The following is a 22317-nucleotide window of genomic DNA, read 5'->3' on the forward strand; positions in this document are numbered from 1 at the left end:
TGTATATCGTCTCTACTGTCTTTTATAAAAGACATTTGTCATTGGATTTAGGGCTCACCCAGATAATCCAGGATGAGTTTATCTTGAGATACTTAATTATATCTGTGAAGATCCTTTTACCAAATAAGGTCACATTCCTAGGTTTCAAGGGTGAGGACATGGACACACCTTTTGGAGGGTCCCTTTTCAATCTGCTAGATGTTCTTTTATAGATGAGGAACGGTGGGGTGAAAAAGATTGAGGGATTCACTAAAGGCAAATGACTCCCCCTCTGTCACAGAGCTCTGCCCCCTTGAGAAGGGCAGCAGATTTTACAAAACCACACACACTAGAAAGGTCCTGTTAGGGGCGCCTGGGCGAATCAGTCGGTTGGGCCTCCGACTCTTGGTTTCGGCTGGGGTCACGATCTCAGGGTCGTGGGATTGAGCCCCTTGAGGAGCCTGAGACTAGGGTAGGGTTCTTCACTCAGCACGGAGTCTGCTTGAGATTCTTTCTCCCTCCCCTTCTGCTCCCCCCACCCAGCCCTCTCTCTCAAATAAATGAATAAATTAAAAAAATTTTTTTTAAAAAGGTCCTGTTAGACTCTTATCATAGGACAATTGGTTCCTGCTGGCCTTATATTTGCACAACTAAAGGGATCTCCTAAGACTGCCTCTAGGAGTTCTAGCTTTAGGTGGGCCTCACCAAGCATCATTATATTACATTACATCATACAATTATGTCCAACTATCTTATCTTAAGGACATTTGATACTGGAGAATTGAAACCCATGGCCTTACTTTAATCAGTGAGTTCAACCTGTCTCGGTCTCATTTTGTAAGCATTTCCCTGAATAGCAACAAGCTAAACTGACTCGTGTTTCATCCTTTTTATTATCTGTGCCTATTGTGGAATGCAAGACTGAGAAGGCTGACATACAGAGAGGTGAAATAATATAAAGTCTGGGTCATGAATATCTGTATAGAAGATTTCAGACCTCCTTTGAGGGGGAGTCTATCAGGCTTTCTCATAGCTCAGCTCAGAGATGGTTCCGTGGTTGTGGAGCTGGCCTCATAGGGATTCTTCACCAACTTGGCACACCGAAAAATCATCACAATCAGGAACAGAAACAAAAGGACAACAAAGGCAATGGCAAAGCCTTTGTCCACGTCAACACTGCTGGACAGGCTTGAATCATCCATGGGAACACAGGCCTCTTTACCCTTGTTTGGCTGTAGCTACCTTCTCAGGTGTATCTTCAGGCTTGTCATATTCCTGGACAAAAGAGGATCAAACAAGTTTATGGTTTGTATGTGTATATATGTGTTTTCTTTTTTTTTTAAAGATTTTATTTATTTATTCGACAGAGATAGAGACAGCCAGCGAGAGAGGGAACACAAGCAGGGGGAGTGGGAGAGGAAGAAGCAGGCTCATAGCGGAGGAGCCTGATGTGGGGCTCGATCCCATAACGCCGGGATCACACCCTGAGCCGAAGGCAGACGCTTAACCACTGTGCCACCCAGGCGCCCCTATATATGTGTTTTCTTAATAAGATTATGTCAAAACCAAAGAAGGCTTAGAAAAGCAAAAACAAAACAGCAGGATTTATTTAAGAAGCACTCATGATACTGATAAAGTTAATATGGGTGATTTTCAAAATATATACACACATAAAGCATTAAATTGCTAGAAATTTACTCCAAAGCAAAACATGAGCAAACATGTATAACGCAGAAATCAACTGGGGCTTCCTGGCCCTGTAAGATCCAGGTAAAACTGTCTTAAACATCCCAATTCTGTGTTAAGTCTAAATCCCTCTTTATGATTTTTCAAAAATCTGAGTTCTTATTGTAACTAATTTGTTCTGGAGTCTTAACATAAAGACAATGTAAACATGAAATTATTTTTATTTTTTCTAATCACTACATTTAACTGTGCTATCATTGCCATCTCTCTCTTTTTTTTTTTAAAGATTATTTCTTTATTTATTTGACAGAGATAGAGACAGCCAGTGAGAGAGGGAACACAAGCAGGGGGAGTGGGAGAGGAAGAAGCAGCCTCCCAGTGGAGGAGCCCAATGTGGGACTCGACCCTGGAACGCCAGGATCACGCCCTGAGCCGAAGGCAGGTGCCTAACGACTGCGCCACCCAGGCGCCCCTATCATTGCCATCTCTTAATGAAAAATCCGGTACATCTCAGAAGGGATCGATTTTGGTTATTAAAACTTAGTTCACTAAAACAACACTGAAGAGAACAAAATCAGAGGACTCCTACTTCCCCATTTCAAAACTCACTAGAAAGTTACAGTTATTAAGACAGTGTGGCACTAGCATAAGGATAGGCATATAGATCAGTGAAATAGAATTAGGAGGCTAAAAATAAACTCATATACCTATTGTCAATTGATTTTTTAAAAAGATTTAAAAAATTTTTATCTATTTATTTGAGAGAGATAGGGAGAGCAAGAGCAAGGAGGAGAGGCAGAGGGAGAGGGAGAAGCAGGCTTCCTGCTGAGCAGGGAGCCTGATGCGGGACTCAATCCCAGGCCTCTGGGATCATGACCTGAGATGAAGGCAGCCACTTAACTAACTGAGCCATCCAGGCGCCCCTCAGCTGATTTTTGATGGGTGCCAACACCATTCAGTGAGGAAAGAAGACAAATGGTACTGTGACAGTGGGATAGCCATATGTACAAGAATGCAGTTGGGGGGCGCCTGGGTGGCTCAGTCGTTAAGCAGAAGACTGCTTCTCCCTCTCCCACTCCCCCTGCTTGTGTTCCCTCTCTCACTGTCTCTCTCTCTCTCTGTCAAATAAATAAATAAACTCTTTTTAAAAAATGCAGTTGGACCCTTATATAAAGACTAACTGAAAATAGATCAAAAACCTAAATGTAAGCACTAAAACTACAAAACTCTTAGAAGAAAACAAAAGATGAATCTTCATAACCTTGGATTTGGCAACGAATTTTTAACTATGATAACACAGGGGCACCTGGGTGGCTCAGTCTGTTAAACTTCTGCCTTCAGCTCAGGTCCCGGGATAGAGTCCTGCATCGGGCTCCCTGCTCAGTGGGGAGCCTGTTTCTCCCTCTCCCTCTGCCTGCCTCTGTGCCTATTTTGCTGGCTCTCTCTCTCTCTGTCAAATAAATAAATAAAATCTTAAAAAAAAAAGAATTTTTAGCTATGACCTCACAAACACAAGAAACAGAAGAGAAAAAGATAAAGTGGACTTCATCAAAATTTAAGATGTTTTCAAGTGTCCATCAATAGATGAATCAATAAAGAAGATGTGGTGTATTTACGTATATAAGGTGGAATTTTATACTCAGCCTTAAAAAGGATGAGATCTTGCCATTACGACAACATGGGTGGACCTAGAGGGTATCACGCTAAGTGAAATAAGGAAGACAGAGAAAGACAAATAACACGATTTGTTATATGTGGAATCTAAACAATCTGAAAAACAAAGAATTAAACAAACAAAAAGCAGAAAGAGATCCATAAATATAGAGAACAATCTAATGATTGCAGGAGGGGGAGAGAGTTGGAGCATGGCAAAATGGGTGAAGGGGAGTGGGAAGTACAGGCTTTTAGTAATGGAATAAACACATCATAGGGATGACAGGTACAGGATAGGGAATATAATCCGCGGTATCGTAATAGCATTGTACGGTGACAGATGGTAGCTACGCTTGTGCTGAGCAAAGCACAAATATATAAATTTCGAATCACTACGTTGTACACCTGAAACTAATGTAACATTGTTGCACTGTGTATCAACTATACTTCAATTTAAAAAAAAGAATAAAGTTTAAAACTTTTGTGCTTCAGGGGCGCCTGGGTGGCACAGCGGTTAAGTGTCTGCCTTCGGCTCAGGGCGTGATCCCGGCGTTATGGGATCGAGCCCCACATCAGGCTCTTCCGCTATGAGCCTGCTTCTTCCTCTCCCACTCCCCCTGCTTGTGTTCCCTCTCTCGCTGGCTGTCTCTATCTCTATCGAATAAATAAATAAATAAAATCTTTAAAAAAAAAAAAACTTTTGTGCTTCAAAGGACACTATTGAGAACGTATAAAGACAACCCACAGAATGAGAGAAAATATTTGCAAATTATATATCCAATAAGGGACTTACATCTAGAATATATAAAGAATTCTTACAACTAAATAATAAGAAGACAAATAACCTAATTAAAAATTGGGCAAAGGGGTGCCTGGGTGGCTCAGTTGTTAAGCGTCTGCCTTCGGCTCAGGGCGTGATCCCGGCGTTGTGGGATCGAGCCCCACATCAGGCTCCTCTGCTGGGAGCCTGCTTCTTCCTCTCCCACTCCCCCTGCTTGTGTTCCCTCTCTCGCTGGCTGTCTTTCTCTCTGTCAAATAAATAAATAAAATCTTTAAAAAAAAATTGGGCAAAGAATCTGAATAGATACCCCTCTAAGGAAGATACACAACCAGCCAATAAGCACGTGAAAAGATGTTCAACGTCACTAGTCGTGGGGAGTTACTAATCAACAGGCATACAATTTTAGTTAAGGAAGATGAATAAGTTCTAGAAATCTGCCGTATGACATTGTATCTATAGTCAGTGGTAATGTATGGCATATTTAAAAACTCGTTAAGAGGGTATCTCCTGTTAAGCGCTCTTACCCTATTAACATGAAATTAAAAAGAAAGAGGGGCACCTGGGTGGCACAGCGGTTAAGCTTCTGCCTTCGGCTCAGAGCGTGATCCCGGCGTTATGGGATCGAGCCCCACATCAGGTTTCTCTGCTATGAGCCTGCTTCTTCCTCTCCCACTCCCCCTGCTTGTGTTCCCTCTCTCACTGGATGTCTCTATCTCTGTCAATAAAGAATAAATAAATTCTTTAAAAAAAAAGAAATTAAAAAGAAAGAAAGGAAGAAGAGGTTGGCTGAAGCAGGCTGTAGCAACAGAAAAGAAGACAGAATTGAGATTGATCAAGGAGGATTTTTTCCCTGAGGGCCAGATAAATGACCCTAGAGATAGGGACCAGTCAAGGGGATAATATGAAAAAGGATCTCGCCCAAGAGGGATTCCTGCTAGAAGGAAGTTACCTTAACAGAAAGTGGCTGGAAGTGGACTTGGATTCAGCACTATTAAGCCAGCGGAGGGACATGATTCTGAGGGATCTGCCGTTAGATAACCCTAGTGAGGGAATTTCTGAGGAACCCATGAGAAACACATTGGGAGAGAAAGAGCCCTGCATATCCTCCAACCCTAGAGAGAAAAAAATGGCAATAGATTTAGTTTGAAAAATGGTTTAATGAGTCTTTTGGGAACATGGAGAGAACACTTGTTTCATAAAAGATTAGTTTGGGCTAGCCAGGAACTAAACAGCTCCGTGAAACATTACCAGTAAGTGTCGTCATGTGGCTCAAAAAAGTCTCCAAACATTTTAATGGGGTTCTAAGGCTCTCCATAATTTAGCAACCTTGCTTCTTTTTCTTTTCTTTTTTTAAGATTTTATTTATTTGAGAGAGAGAGAGCGTGCCATGACTGGGGGAAGGGGCAGGTGCAGAGGGAGAGGGAGAAGCAGACTCCTTGTTGAGTAGGGAGCCCAACATGGGGCTTGATCCCAGGGTCCTGGGATCATGACCTGAGCTAAAGGCAGACGCTTAACCGATTAAGCCACCCAGGCACCCCAGGGAACCTTGTTTTTTGCCACTCACTCTCTCCCTTGTACTTTTTCACCCAGTAATGCTGGACTTCTCACAGTTCCATGAGTTTTGCATGATGCTCCTTTGTGTCTAAGCGTTTTCATTAACATTCTCCATTTATTATTTCCCACCTTCTATATTCAACTTCTAGGCTTTAGCTTAAATGTTAATTTCCCAGGGAGATATTCTAGTAACATTCACTATAGCTGACTGCAATTACTTGAGTGTCTTCTCTGATAAAATAATAATCTGACATGAGAATAGAGACCATATCTAATTTGTTTGTTTTTTATCCTAAAAGTTTAGGATATATTGGCTGTTCAATAAATATATGTTTAATGAATGAATGTAGCACTACACTTTGCTAAGGTGGGCATGTAAAAAATGTTTGCTGAATGAATAAATGACTTTGAGAATGTGGCATTGAATTAAGACAGGAGAAGACAATTGGTTGTCTAAAAGAAAATAGTGTCAGCAAAGTGGTAAAGAAGGACTTTAGTGGATTAAGCAGGAAAGGGCAGTGAGGAAATGAAGACACTAAGATTTTAAATCATTTATAAATTCAACTAGGAAAGAAAAAAGTCAAATAGCAGCTAAAAACCTATTGCAGAATCTAGCAAAGGATTCCTTTTTAAAAAAAATTTTTTTTAAAGAAAGGTTTTATTTATTTATTTGTCAGAGAGACAGAGAGAGAACAAGCAGGGGGAGCGGCAGGCAGAGAGAGAAGCAGGCTCCCCGCTGAGCAAGAAGCCCAATGCTGGACTCGATCCCCAGACCCTGGATCATGACCTGAGCCGAAGGTAGCCAGTTAACCGACTGAGCCACCCAGGCGTCCCAAGGATTTCTTTTCAAAGGCAGAATGAAAAGGCATCAGGTCAGATGCATTTGGTTGCAAGTGACAGAAAAGTCCACTTCAGTGATAGTAAACAATATGTGCAATTTACTAACTTATGAGGCTGAAGCCCGGAGTAAGGTTTAACTTTAGGTATCATTGGATCCAGAGATTTAAGGTGTTATCAGGGTTCTGACTTTATATTCTATGATTTTTCACATTCCCACCTTTCTTCTATTTTTTTTAAGATTATTTATTTATTTATTTGACAGAGAGAGCATGAACAGGGGGAGCAGCAGAGGAAGAGGGAGAAGCAGGCTCTGCGCCAAGCACAGAGCCCGATGTGGGACTCAATCCCAGGACCCTGGGATCATGACCTGAGCCGAAGGCAAATGCTTAACTGAATGAGCCACCCAGGCGTCCCTCTTCTATGTTGTTTTTATACACAGGCTGACTTCCCTATGGTAGCAAGAATGGCTCCAACAACTCCTCTCCTATTCCCCCTTCAGAGTATCTCCTCCTCCCTAACTCCAGAGAAAGAAAGAATACTTTTGTATTGGTCAAGATCCTTGTTTGCAAGCAATAGAAACAATCTCCCTCACCTAAGCATACAAGTATTTATTGAGAAGAGACCATGTCGCTTCCAGAATTAAGTAGAACTGGTCTTACAAAATAGGCAGAAACCAAGGGAGAAGAGGCATTGGGAACCACAGCCAAGGTCAGCACGGGAAAAATCTGGTTAAGGGCACTGCTGGCATGGGATGATTTTGCTGAGCACCCCTGCTACCGTCATTGGATACCACTGCCTCTGCCCTGCCTGAATTATAAACTGTGTCATCTTTGCATTGCTCAATATTCCAGTCCCTGGCTGGTGCATCTGACCGGTCAAGTCTGAGTTATGCACCAGCGCCTCAGCCACCGAGGGGTGGAAGAGAGAATATTTGTCTTCTCTAGGCTTCTGTAAGTGGGAATAAGGTTCTGTCTCTTACTAACTCACATAAAGGAAGATTTTCCTCAAATAAGAGGGTTTTTGGATGTTGGGTAGAGAAAAAAATAATAAACATCTATTTTTTGGTCTTGGCCCCAATCTAGCTATATGCTGCTTATGAGACTAACCTAAAATTTAAAGGCATGGAAAGGTTGAAAGTAAAAAGTATACTAGATAAATACTAACTAAAAGAAAACTGAGACATTATGTTAATATCAGACAAAATAGACCTTAAGATAGAAAGCATTCTTGGGGTGCGGGTTTGCTCAGTCAGTTAGGCATCCGATTCTTGATTTCAGCTCAGGTTATGATCTCTGGGTCCTAGGATACCAGCGTCAAGACTGGCGCCGGGCTCTGTGCTTAGCAAGGAGTCTGCTTGAGGTTTTCTCTCTCCCTCTCCCTCTGCCTCTCCCCACCCCCATCCCCGCCCCCGGCCTGGCTACACACAGTCTCTCTCTCTCTCTTTCAGATAAATAAATGAATCTTAAAAAAAAAAAAAGAAAGCATTCTCAGGGATAGAGAAGATTAATGGGTTATGATAAAGGGTAAAATTCAGCAGGAAGATGTAACAATTCTAAATTGTGTGTACCTAATAAAATAGCTTCAAGATAAATAAGAAAACAATAAGACTGTATGGAGAAATTGATTAAAAATGTCATTATAGTGCGTGATCAACACATTTTTCTCAATTGTTGCTAGGTCAACCAGGCAATAATCAGCGAAGCTACAGAACATTTGAATAATATAAGTAACAAGATTGATTTATTGAACGTCTATAGAACTCTGCATCCAACACTTAGCAAATCTATACTTTTCCATGTATTGTTTAATCCCATTTGAACTGAGTTTTTTGGGGGGTTTTTGGTCATGTAATACTAAAGGCATCCTACCTAATTCTGTGTATTAAATCTCTTTCTAGAGGCGCCTGGGTGGCTCAGTCGTTAAGCATCCTCTGCCTTCGGCTCAGGGCGTGATCCCGGCGTTAGGGGTTCGAGCCCCACATCAGGCTCCTCTGCTGGGAGCCTGCTTCTTCCTCTCCCACTCCCCCTGCTTGTGTTCCTTCCTTCACTGGCTGTCTCTCTGTCAAATAAATAAATAAAATCTTAAAAAAAAAAATCTCTCTCTACTTGAAAAACCTAGAATGGTTTCTGCTCTCTGAAATAAACCTTGTTGGATACAAATACCAAGTTGAGTTTGAGTTTATCCCAGGACTGCAAGTATAATTTACATTAGAAAATCTATAAATGACATTACATATATCATATATATATATATGAGAGAGGAACCATAGGAATATCTCAGTGGTTGCAAAAAAGTATTTGATAAAATTCAAAATTCAATACTAATATAAAATACTTATATTAATATTAGCAAAATAGGGATAGAACGGAACACCTTTAACCTGATAAAGGGTATTAACCAAGAATGTATAGCAGACAGTCTACTTAATGGCCAAATATTGAAAAATTTCATTTATTTATTTATTTTAAAGAATATTTATTTACTTTTTAAAAAAGAATTTATTTATTTATTTGACACACAGAGAGAAAGAAAACACGAGTGAGCACAGCAGAGGGAGAGGGAGAAGCAGACTCCCAGCTGAGCAGGAAGCCCGACTCAGGGCTGATCCCAGGACCCTGAGATCTTGACCTGAGCCGAAGTCAGATGCTTAACTGACTGAGCCACCCAGGCGCTCTGAAAGATTTCTTTTAAAATCAGGAATAATACCAAAAAAAAATCAGTAATGAGACAAAAATATTTACTATCTTCACTTTTATTCAACATCATTCTGTAGGTTCTAGCCAGCACAGTAAAATAAGATTTTTTTTAAAAAAGCATAAAGATTTAAAAAGAAAAAACAAAAATAGTCATTATACACAGATGTCATTGCCTATAGAATAGCCCAAGGAAAATATGAGAAATAAGCACAAGAATCTGGATAAGACACGTAAGTCAATTGCATTTATAAATGCCAGCAACAAACAATAAGAAACTGTAATTTTAGAAAAGCCATTATTTACAATGACATAAAATACATAAAGTACTTAAAAATAAGTCTAAGAAAAGTTGAGCAGGACATGTGTGGAAGAAATTATCAAACTTTACTAAAAGTCATTAAAGACCACCTAAATAAATGAAGGGATATACCATGTTTATGGATTCAACATGGTGAAATTGTTAACTCTCCCCAACTTTATCTTTAGATATAATGCAATTCCACCAAAAATCCATTAGGGTTTTTTGAGAAAACTGGCAAACTAATTTTCTTAAGTGTATATGGGAACTCACAGGCCAAAAAATAAAGACATTCTGAAGAAAAGTTTAGGGTGGGGACATTTCCCATATCAGTTATTAAAACTTATTATAGAGCCATAGTATTTTTGACAGCGGAGCGTATATGTAGGCATACGTAATAAGCCATTTGAGCAGACTAGAAAGAGCCTGGAAACAAATCACACATTTGGGGAAATTTGAATCATAACAGAAAGGGCATTGTTGATCACAGGAAAAGAATGGACTATTTCATAAGTGATACTGGAAAATAGCTGTCCTTAAAAAAAAACCCAAATTTATAGTTATATGTCAAAAACAAACTTAAAAACCTTTCGAAGAAAATATAGAAATTTTTATGACCTCAGGATAGGAAAAGATCTCTTAAACAAGACACAAATAGTACAACATATATAAAAAAAGTTGACAAATTTTACTTCACAATTAAGAACTTCTGATCACTACAGCTGCTGCAAGATAAGTAAAAATACAAACCACTAACTTGGAGAAGATATTTGCCATACATGTTTCTAACAAAGGAATAGTATCCAAAATTAGAAAAAAAACTCATCCAACATAATTTTAAAAAGACAAATAACTCAACAAGTAAATTAGCAAAAGACATGAACGGGCATTTCACCAAAAAAGAAACATAAATGGTCCATAAATACATGAAAAGGTGTTCAATTGCACCAGTAATCACGGAAATACAGATACCATTTTTTTATCCACTAGATTGCTAAATATTATGAAGTCTGATAACAAAAAGTGTTGGCAAGAATGGGAGTATCGGGGTGCCTTCGTGGCTTAGTGGGTTGGGTGGGTGACTCTTGATTTCGGCTCAGGTCATGATCTTGGGGTCCTGGGAACAAGCCCCACCTCAGGCTCCATGCTCAGTGGGAATTCTGCTTGAGGATTCTCTCTCCCTCTACCTACCTCCACCCCCCGCGCTTACTCTCTCTCTCTCAAATAAATAAAATCTTCAAAAAAAAAAAAAAAAAAGAATGTGAGTCATCTGAAATTCTTAAAAAATTTTTTTAAAAGATTTTATTTATTTATTTGAGAGAGAAGGAGAGCATATGTGCATGTGGGGGGCGGGGGCAGAGGGAGAAGAAGCAGCAGACTCCCCAAGGAGCAGGGAGCCTCACTCGGGCCAGATCCCAGGACTCTGAGATGGTGACCTGAGCCGAAGGCAGACGCTTAACCAACTGAGCCACCCAGGCGCCTCTGAACCTCTTACATGCCGCCTACCAGCAGAACCAGAGTATCCCCTATGGAAAACCCTTTAGCATTACTTGGTAAGGTTGACTTTACAAATTCTCCATAACCCAACAATTCCACTCCCGTATATACATCAGGAGAAATATAAAACAATGCTATTTGTGGGGGCACCGGGGTGGCTCAGTCAGTTTAGCATCAGACTCTTGATTTTGGCTCAGGTCATGATCTCAGGGCCATGAGATGGAGTCCCATGTCAGGCCCCACACTCAGCCGAGTCTGCTTCTCTTCCTTTCCCTCTGCCCCTCTCCCTGCAAGCACGCGCACTCTATCTCTCTCAAATAAATAAATAAACAGATTTTAAAAAAGAAACAATGCTATTGTACATTGTCTGTACAGGCAAAAAACAGACAACTCAAGCGACGACTCTCTGGAGAATTTTATGTATATTGCGACATAGTCCACAGCCGAATATTATAAGCAGTGAAAAAAATTAGTGAACAAGCAGAGTTTGCATCTGAGAACATGGGTGAATCTTGGAAATATGTTATTAAGTGAAGAGAGCAAATTACAGAAAAGTGTGTACATCATTATTTTTATAAATCTCACAACAAGCAAAACTATTTTATTTAAAGGTACATATGTATGTGATAAATCTATTTTTTGAGAAACAAAGGTGTGATGCAGAAAATTCATGGTGATGGTTACTTCCAGGAGAGAGGTAGGGAGATGATCTAAAGGAAAGAGCACACAGGTAGATGATAATTGTAACGGTAGGGCGCCTGGGTGGCTCAGTTGGTTAAGCATCTGCCTTTGGCTGAGGTCATGATGCTAGGGTCCTGGGATCGAGTCCTGCATCGGGCTCCTTGCTCAGAGGGAGCCTGCTTCTCCCTCTGCCTGCCACTCCCCCTGCTCGTGCTCTCTCTCTGTCAAATAAGTAAGTAAAGATCTTAAAATAATAGTAATAATGGTGATGGTATAGGGGCGCCTGGGTGCCTTGGTGAGTTAAGCATCTGACTCTTGGTTTGGCTCCAGTCATGATCTCAGGGTCGTGATCTTTGGGTTGTGGAATTGAGCCCCGCATTGGGCTCCACCCTCAGCAGGGAGTCTGCTTGAAATTCTCTCCCTCTCCCTCTGTCCCTCCTCCACTTGAACTCACGCATGCAGGCTCTCTCACTAAAATAAATAAATCTTTAAAAAAAGTAATGGTAAGTGTGTAATTCTTAAAATGGGTCATGGATTCACAGCAGCTCATTTATTACTATGTTTCATAACTTAAATATGTGGTGTAACTTCTTTTGAATTATCAAGTATTACAAAATTTTTAAAAAAAGGAATAGGCTTAAGGGAGGACGGGAAAAGAACAGTTTCCCTGCACTGCAAATATTTTATCATGGATCAGAAAGTTCTTTGGGGGGGATGCCTGGCTGGTTCAGTGGGTAGAGCATGAAACTCTTAATCTCAGGGTTGTGAGTTCGAGCCCCACGTTGGGTGTAGAGGTGAATTAAAAAATAAAATCTTAAAAAAAAGTAAATTAGGGGCGCCTGGGTGGCTCAGTCGTTAAGCGTCTGCCTTCAGCTCAGGGCGTGATCCTGGAGTTCTGGGATCGAGCCCCATGTCAGGCTCTTCTGCTGGGAGCCTGCTTCTTCCTCTCCCACTCCCCCTGCTTCTGTTCCCTCTCTTGCTGGTTGTCTCTCTCTCTGTCAAATAAATAAAATAAATCTTTAAAAAAAATAATAAATTAAAAAAAATTGAATAAAGTGCTCATTGGCTCCAGAGATCACTGTGTGTTTCTGTGTTTACGGTGGGGATGAGGGGGGTCCAGTAAAGAGTCAAAGAAGAAACGGCTTATAGAGAGCTCATTGGAAATTTGTGCTTGTCCACACAATTCTTGGGTTTTTGTGGACAAACAATCCCAAGGACAAACAAAGGGCAAAGGGGATTCCTTCCAGATAAGTTAACCCCCAATGAGAACAATTCAGTGGCAATCACTAAATATAACATGATGGTGGAGAACATGGATTCTGGCGCCAATCTCTCCGGCTCTGATAAAACTTGGCGATCCTAAGCAAGTTACTTTACCTTTCGGAGCCTTGGTTTCCTCATCTGTAAAATTAAGATAATAATAGAAAAATCCTATGAGGTAGGTGTTGAAGTTAAAGAAATAACTGCACGTGGAACACACATGAGCCTTGCACGTTACAACTGCTATGTTTAGTGTTTGCTATTATTATCCTCCTTGAATTTACGTTCCTCTTTTCTTTTCTTTTAAGATTTTATTTATTTATTCGACAGAGAGAGAGACAGCCAGCGAGAGAGGGAACACAGCAGGGGGAGTGGGAGAGGAAGAAGCAGGCTCCCCGTGGAGCAGGGAGCCCGACGTGGGGCTCGATCCCATAACGCCGGGATCACGCCCTGAGCCGAAGGCAGATGCTCAACAACTGAGCCACCCAGACGCCCCACGTTCCTCATTTCTTGCACTTTTTCTCTTGCTATGGAGTGTCTGGAAGTCAATGCTGCTTTACTTTTTCATTCAGGTGGAGTGCCGGAGCGTATTCTTCGCATGTCACAGTTGTGCAGTATTGAGAGTGTCTAACATCAACAGAAAGGGAGGGTAAAAAGGCCTGGAACCCATAGTTCAAAACATTGACAAGTACTCCAGATTTCAGTTCATTTGGTGCTAGGAGTGCAATAGATATCCAATGTATGGTAGAACCTGAAGGAAGAATTCCATTTTGAGCTTAGGCTGTATGTATCCCGGAATTTAACTGTCAAAGCCAGTCTTTATGATAACAGGAAATGCGTCTTGCAGCCATTTGGTTTATTTCTAACTAGAGATGTTCTTGATGAAAATTTCACCCTAAGCGCAAAAGCAGTCTGGGTTCCTGGGTCTGATGGGGTTCTGATCTGAGAAAAGGTTCCGCTAATACTATATCTATGAGGCAGTGTTGTTTGACCCACCTCCCCTGGCCTCACTGAAACCTGAGTCCCAGGGGCGTAAATAAATACTCCTTTATAGCTCCTCTTGTCATTTTATTTTACCTACATACTTGTGTGGTTTGGAAAATGGAGATTACAACCAGCTCTCCCGCCGATACTATTTGAACTCTATCAACTTTAATATGAATGCACCTTTTACCATTTAATAAGTATAATACAAAAACCAGGTCCTATAGGCATAACACAATACATAAGGTCTGGTTTCTGTCTTTAGGAAGCTTACAGTCTGGTATGGGAGGTAAGACATATCCACAAACTATGACATAGGTATAAAGTGGTAAATGTCAAAACAGAAAGCAGTGGATCTCTCTGAAATTGTCTACCCCACACTTCCCCTCCTGTCCATCCATATGGCTGTTGTGGAAGATGCCATATTCTGACATGGCCCCACTATGTTGGCTGCCACAGTTCAATGGTCTGGGGTAGGTAGAAGTTAGGCTGAAGCTCTTCTCTTGAATTTTTGTAACTGGAATGGAAAAGTCAGCCTGGGACATACTAGGTGTTTAATACACACTTGCTGATAATTGAGTTGTAATGAGAAAAGCAATTTCATTGCAATTTTAATAACCTGCTTTATCAATCTGTGTACACCTCAGATGCCACTTTCTGGATATAGTTCTTTTTTTTTTTTAAGATTTTTATTTATTTATTTGTTAGGTGGGGGCACAAGCTGGGGGAGCAGCAGGCAGAGGGAGAAGCAGGCTCCCCACTGAGCAGGGAGCCTGATGCGGAACTCGATCCCAGAACCCTAGGATCATGACCTGAGCTGAAGGCAGACGCTTAACCGACTGAGTCACCCAGGTGTCCCTGGATATATTTCTTTAATATCTCATTATATGTGCCAGCACATATATTCCTTTTATTCATTACTACACTTTCTCAAAAAGATCATATTATTTTACCCTGGCACCTACATATCTCACTAGACCCGTTACAACCTGAATATTTCATTGATTTTTCCACTTCTCCTCTTAATTATTGCATTTCAAGAGACTTGCATCTTTCTTTAATTTTCTTTCATTTATTCTCTTTATCACGGCTTTCTGGGTATGGTTTTATACCATGTAAACTTTCTTGGTTTTATATTAAGTTGCAGAGAAAAATAAACAAAAATAAGTACTTCCTGAGTGAAAACAAATAATCCCATGGCAATCTGTTGGTAAAAGTGGGGAAGGAACCCAAAGGGAAGAGTCAAGGAAGATTTTACTGAAGAGGCAAATACATGAACTGAACCGAGGGCTGAGAATGAGTGGAGATCACCAGGCAGATAAAGGTGGTAAAGAGGAGAAGGTGGAGAAGATATTTCAAGTACAAACACGAGGGCTTCAGGGAGGACAGTATAGTATGTTTGAGAAACACTGAGTGTTCAGCAAGTATTGGGAATGTATTCTATCGAAGAATAGGCAGGAGCCATAGCCTAGGCCAGTTTGTTAGAGCCATTGTGTGGCACGTTAAAGACTCTGGACTCAACTTTGCAATCAGTGGGGAGCCATTGGAAAGCTTTTAAACGTGGAAATTATACCATTAGATATTTGTGTTAGAAATATCAGACTGGCAGGAACGTGGAAGATGCACGAGACAACAACTAATCTGATATTCTTCCACAAATAGGAGCTTTGAAGGGATTCAGGACAGCCCCCCTCACCCCGCCTCAATGTGTCACCTTGGCAAGTGGATCATTCAGAGCTGAGGCCCTTGAAACCCTGTGGGCTCAAGAGAAACTTTCGTCTCTCTCTTAACCACACAGAAAAATCTAAACTGGAAGTCTTTCCCAAAATAAGGGTCATCTGCTCTTCTTACCACCTTCTGAAGTACATTCCTTTCCTCTGAAATCCCAGACCCCTAGCCCCTTCTCTGTAGTTCAGAATGACATATATATCTCATCTTTCCTGCCTTTGGAATTTCCATGTCTATGGGGAGTCCCCTACATACACCTGTTAAATTTGATTTTCTCCTGTTAATCTGTCCCATTTTGGTTCTTAGTCCAGCTACAAGGACCTTTGAGAGGACAGGAATTCTTGCTCCCCAACAGCTTCTAGGGGGCAAAAATCTAAATGTTTGGATTTTTTAAACTTCTCACAGCATAGATTAGCACAGTGCTTGAACTCAGTAGGAAATGTTTGTTGATGTGGAGACCGGTGTCAGAAGGAACGCTTCTCATGGGTATAGAGAATGGACAGTATGGCCCTCGTCTGATGACCGAACTCAGATGGGGTAGTCTTTCTAGAAGTCATAGTAGTCTTTCTAAAAGTGATGGCTGAGCTCAATCTGGAATAAGGAGAGAACACTTCAATGAAGAAAGAGTGAGGGAGTCAAAGAAGCATGAGAACTTTTGGGGAAATACTGCTTGGTCCAGTATGGTAGAGCTCACAATGCATGAAAGTGAAAGGTATAAAATCATAGAATCTCATAGTTGGAAGGAACCTTTAAAAGTCATGTTGTGGAATTAGCTTTCTAATCATTCCTGCAAAGTTTCTGCTTTAACTACTTGGGTGAGTTCCTCAGCGGCCTTCAGGGACCAGAAGTGACTATCTTCCAAAGTGGCCCATTCTTTAAAAGTACTTCTTTTTTTTTTTTTTTTAAAGATTTTATTTATTTATTCAACAGAGATAGAGACAGCCAGCGAGAGAGGGAACACAAGCAGGGGGAGTGGGAGAGGAAGAAGCAGACTCCCAGCGGAGGAGCCTGATGTGGGGCTCGATCCCATAACGCCGGGATCACGCCCTGAGCCGAAGGCAGACGCCCAACCGCTGTGCCACCCAGGCGCCCCCTTTTTTCTTTTTTTTTAATTGAAATATAGTTGACACACAATGGTATTACTTTGAGGTATACAATGTAGTGATTCAACGATTCTATATGTATGCTATGCTCACCCCAAGGGTAGTCACCATCTGTCACCATACGACACGATCATAATACCGTTGACTATATTCCCCGTGCTGTGCCTTTCATCCCCATGACTTATTCATTCCATAACTGGAAGCCTGGACCTCCCACTCCACTTCACCCATTCTGACTTTCCCCGACCCCCTCCTGGCAACCACCAGTTTATTCTTGTATTTATGGGTCTGTTTCTGCTTTTTGTTTGTTTTGTTTTTTTTTAGATCCCACATATAAGTGAAATCATATCGTATTTGTTTTTCTCCGACTTACTTCACTCCGCATAATATCCTCTAGGTCTATCCATGCTGTTGCAAATGGCAAGATTTCATTATTTTTCATGGCTGAGTAATATTTGATTATATATGTATGTGTGTGCGTACATATACACAACACACGACATCTTCTTTATCCACTCAACACTTGGGTTGCTTCCATATCTTGGCTAGTGTAAACAATGCTACAATAATAAAAGTAGTCCTTCACATTGAGCCAAACCTGTCTCCTTAGCACTGCTCCACTTTTAACTTAGGACCTTACAGAATAACACCTATCTTTTCCGTACACAAGATTTTCAGGATATGAAGATAGCTATCAAGTACTTGTTGACTCATTTCTTCAGTCATTTCATAATTTAATCATTTCTCAGAGAATATGGTCTTTCTATCACTCTAGTCTTTTTCCACTGAAAAGAATCTAGTGTGTCTATATCTCCTTTAAAATGTGGTGCCCAATTAAACTCAAGATTATTCATCTAGGTACTATACTTCTATTGCTTGAGATAAGATCATAATGAGCCTTGTGCTAAAATTGGAATGATACGGAGAAGATTAGCATGGCCCCTGCACAAAGATGACACACAAATTCACGAATCATTCCATATTTTTAGCTAACTGGAATTTAAATAAAAACTTGGAAGAAAATAATCATAATGAGCCTTGAAAGTCAGCATAAAGAATTTGAATTTTAGGTGTGCCTCAGTGGCTCAGTCAGTTAAGCGTCTGCCTTCAGCTCAGATCATGATCCTGGAGTCCTGGGATGGAATCCCGCATTGGGCTCCCTGCTCAGCCAGGAATCTGCTTCTCCCTCTGCCCCTCATGCTCGCTCTCTCTCTCGCTCTCTCTCCCTCAAATAAATAAATAAAATCCTTAAAAAAAGAATTTGAATTTTATTCAAATGGGGGAACCATTGAAGGATTTTGAGCAGATAAATGAGAGTAGCAGCCATATCACACTGGGCATTCCACTAACTCTAACTGGAATGTAAGCTCTAAGCCTTAGGTCTGTGTCCCATTGGTGGCATAGCTTCAGTGCCTAGGCAGGGCTAGTACATTGTAGATGTTTAGTATACCTACATAAATGAATTAATATCTATATCAGTGCCTGGCATATTAAGCATAAACAATTCATGCTTGTTGAAGGACGGTAAATCATCAAAGCCATACTTTAGGAAGATAACTGGCAACAGTGTGTAAAAAATATTGGAGACAGGAAATAGACACCATAGGGTGAAAAACAATTAGAAGGAGTGGCAGCAGTCTTGGTAAGAGGCAACAAAAGGACAAACTAGGATGATATAGTAACAAAAAGGAATGGGTGTGAAAGGAGATTTGACATGATTTATAAATTAAATGGACATATTGTGGGAGGAAGAAGGAAACGATAAAAAAAATTCTGGGGTTTGACTTTTTTTTTATTTTTTAGATTTTATTTATTTATTTGACAGAGAAAGAGACAGCCAGCGAGAGAGGGAACACAAGCAGGGGGAGTGGGAGAGGAAGAAGCAGGCTTCCAGCAGAGGAGCCTGATGGGGGGCTCGATCCCAGAATGCCGGGATCACGCCCTGAGCCGAAGGCAGACGTTTAATGACTGAGCCACCCAGGCACCCCTCTGGGGTTTGACTTTGGATGGCTGAAAGAAAAATGTTGCCATTTATAGAATTATTTATTTTATTTTATTTTTTTTTTTAAAGATTTTATTTATTTATGTGACAGAGAGACAGCCAGCGAGAGAGGGAACACAGCAGGGGAGTGGGAGAGGAAGAAGCAGGCTCATAGCAGAGGAGCCTGATGTGGGGCTCGATCCCAGAACGCCGGGATCACGCCCTGAGCCGAAGGCAGACGCTTTAACGACTGCGCTACCCAGGCGCCCCTAGAATTATTTATTTTAGGAATTAGCAGATGTTTTAAGGGACTATGATGCATTCAGTTTGGAGTAGGTTGAATTTAAACGTACTGGTATGATATGCTCATGAGGCAGAAATGTGGGACCGAAGTTTAGGAGTGAAGAAAAGCAAGATCTTTAGAGCTGAGCCATCTTACGCAGGGTAGCTGAAATCGTAGAAGTAGATAAGATGGCCAAAGGAGAAATCGAAACAACGGAATGCCTGCTTTTATGTCGGTGGAAAGAGATCAAGAAACCACAGATGGAATAGTAAGTAGGAAAACCTGAAGAGTGTAGAGTCATGAAATTGAACAGATGAGAGAATTTCAAGGAGGGGTATCGCCGACAGCCTCAAATACTGCAGAGCGATGGAAACCTTCAGTATCTGGAAATTGGAAAACATCAAGTCATCTGTGATTCTCCTTCTCCTTATCTAGTTAAATCTGAATTTCTGAACTTTGAATGAAAGGTCTCTAGTTTACATATTTAAACTTCTCACTCATGGCTGCCAAATTCCAGTGAGCTAATTTTGCTGCTGTTAGGCTGATATCTTTCCTCTCTCCACCTCGAAAAAGTAAAATACATTCTTATTGAAAAAGGAAAAGAAAAGGAGAAGACTGATGTTGTTTTGGTTCCAAGTATGATATGTATGTTCTTGGCTCCTATTTTCATATGCAGGGATCAGATCTAGGTTTTATAGGTCCTGAAAGTTTATACAAGTTGGAGCTCTCTTTTTCAGAAAAAGAATGCAAGATTTTGAATGCAAAATTAGGTAAAAAGTTTTTTAAAATGGAAAAAAAAATCACAAATCATTGGAGCCTTGGATATTGTTTCCTTTCTTCTAAGACTCTTAGGCAAAAATCACTTTTCCTGACAGATTCAAGTGACAGATACCATGGTAAATCTAAAATCTGTTTTCCAAAGTGAAGACCTGCCCTAGAATTTTTTTAGTGGTTCCTAAGATTCTTGTTTTGGGGACACCTGGGTGGCTCAGTTGGTTAAGCATCTGCTTTCAGTTCAGGTCATGATCCCAGAGTCCTGGGATCGAGTCCTGCATTGGGCTCCTTGCTCGGCGGGGAGCCTGCTTCTCCCTCTGCCTTCCACCACCCCTCCTTCACTCCCCTCCCCCCCATTTGTACTCTCCCTCTCTCTCTTTCTGACAAATAAATAAATAAATAACATCTTTTTAAAAAGGCTCCTGTTTTGTTTGAGATGAACAGCAGCACTGCTTAGGACTAGAAAAGGGAACAGGAGGAGGGGCATGAATCTATTGGTTTATGTAAAATCGGATACTGCTAAAATAGGACACAGAATAATAGCATTTACAACTCTGCAGCAGAAGTTCGTTCGCTTTCACTTAATATTTCCCAGAAAGACCAATCCCTTCTTCCTTTCCTGTGTTCCCTTCCCAAATCACTTCATTTTTCCTATCTGTTGCCCTATATTTCTTAAAGACAAATAAACAAAAAACAAAACAGGACAACAACAAAAACCACCTAAAAAGACCCAGCTTTTCTCTCCCGGCCATAAGTTCACTCTAAAGGGAGAGGTGATGGGGAGCTCTCTTCCTATAATCCCTAAAATCAAAGATATCCTGTAGGCAATGGGACCAACACAGGTTCCCCCAGTTTGCCTCAAAACAACACCGTGACTCTTACTCAAAGTTTCACTTTTCCAGAAAACCTCTAAGGAAAGAAAGAGTTCTTTACTTTCCTCAGGCATTTCCCTAAGTACTTCCCAAGCTTGTAGAGAAGTGCTATGACACTCAGAAGAATTGTTGGAATTATTCCCATAAAAACTTCACCAGAAAGACAATACGGACAGTTATTTACCTTTTGAGAGAGTGATATGCAAGGCTGACTGTTGGCAGGGCGGTCTCCTCCAGCTCAGGCACATCTCTTGGCAGCCTCTCCCCTTTTTATCCACTCACTCGTACAGAAAGGAAAGGGGTTGGTAGCTCTGTCCCTTCCCACTCCCACGCTGAACTCAGAAGCTTCATGAATAGTTCAAGGAAAACAGGATCAAGTTTCAGACACTCCCATAGTGAGTGAGAAAATGATCCCACTAGATTAAATTGGAGCCCAGGTCAGTAGAAGAATATTTCCACAGCTCTGCCAGGGCTGGGGCAGCCAAGGTTAATAGCTCAAGTAATACCTTGTAAGTGGATCACACGAGTGGTAGAAGATGGGTCAGGAGCCAGCTTTTTGGTCTATGCAATGGTTCTCTGGATTAGTGGCACCACATGGAAAATGGTTAGAAATGCTAATTCTTGGACCTGTAACCCTGACTTAATGAACCCGAAACTTTGGGATGTCCGTATCTGCGCTTTTACCCGTCCCTCTAGGGGACTGTGATGTATGCTCAAATTTGAGAACTATTAGTCAACAAGATCAGTGAAGCTCTAAAACCTCTTGTCTTCAAAAAGAATTTACTTAGAACATTTGAATCAGAAAAGTCAAACCTATTTCACTCTGTATTAGGTATTACGCATGCTCATATATACCTTGAATGCAAAATTTATTACCATTTCCTCTAAGGTTTTTGTTTTTGTTTTTAAAGATTTTACTTATTTATTTGAGAGAGAGAGATTGGGAGAGCACAGAGGGAGAGTGAACAGAAGAAGCAGCCTTCCCGCTGAGCAGAGGGCCCAAATTGGGGCTCAATCCCAGGACCCAGAGATCATGATCTGAGCGGAAGGCAGACACTTAACCTACTGAGCCGACCAGGTGTCCCTCTCTAAGGTTTTATGTGGTTCAAAAAAGAAAAAATTCTATAGGACATATGTGTGTCTGTGCGTGTACACACCCTTTCCTGTCTATATGTACGTATGTTTTATAAATATACAGAACATTTCTGGAGAGACATACTCCAGGGCTCCAAGATGAGGAATCGGGTGGCTCGTATTGTACCATGTACATATAATCTACTCAAAACATTTTTTTGAATACTAGATACATATTCAAAATATGATCACACTTTAAAAAAGTAACTCTCCTGAAAGAGGTTCTATATTTAATAAATTTTACCTCATGCTAGTTACGTGTCACTGTACTAGATGCTGGGGACAGAATGGAGAATGTGGTACGGTGCCAGTTCTCACATTTATTTTCCAAAATAATATGAAATGCAGCAATTTATTTATTTTCATTTTTTATTTTTTTTAAATATTTTATTTATTTACTTATTTGACAGAGAGAGAGACAGCCAGCGAGAGAGGGAACACAAGCAGGGGGAGTGGGAGAGGAAGAAGCAGGCTCCCAGCGGAGGAGCGTGATGTGGGGCTCGATCCCAGGACTCCGGGATCACGCCCTGAGC

At 40.9% G+C, this 22317-nt stretch overlaps 1 protein-coding gene and 1 non-coding gene across 2 annotated transcripts; one reads left to right on the top strand and one right to left on the bottom strand.

Moving 5' to 3' along the window:
• Positions 1-853: 853 nt before the first annotated feature.
• Positions 854-20937, bottom strand: CTXND2 (cortexin domain containing 2). The gene is made up of 2 exons (XM_040626668.1): positions 20835-20937; positions 854-1254 (listed from the first exon to the last, which is right to left on the bottom strand). The coding sequence occupies exon 2, from the start codon at positions 1179-1181 to the stop codon at positions 1014-1016; it is 168 nt and encodes a 55-aa protein (XP_040482602.1). The 5' UTR covers positions 1182-1254; positions 20835-20937; the 3' UTR covers positions 854-1013.
• On the top strand, positions 17625-17727 carry LOC121102160. The gene has a single exon (XR_005834248.1). It is a non-coding gene; the product is annotated as a U6 spliceosomal RNA (small nuclear RNA).
• Positions 20938-22317: the final 1380 nt, after the last annotated feature.

This window comes from Ursus maritimus, unplaced genomic scaffold (assembly GCF_017311325.1).
Source record: "Ursus maritimus isolate PB19 unplaced genomic scaffold, ASM1731132v1 scaffold_12, whole genome shotgun sequence".
In the NCBI taxonomy this organism is placed as follows: Eukaryota; Metazoa; Chordata; class Mammalia; order Carnivora; family Ursidae; genus Ursus; species Ursus maritimus.

What these genes read in the sequence shown, in the direction of transcription:
- CTXND2 (XM_040626668.1), bottom strand. Translation starts at nt 1,181, where the DNA reads ATGGATGATTCAAGCCTGTCCAGCAGTGTTGACGTGGACAAAGGCTTT.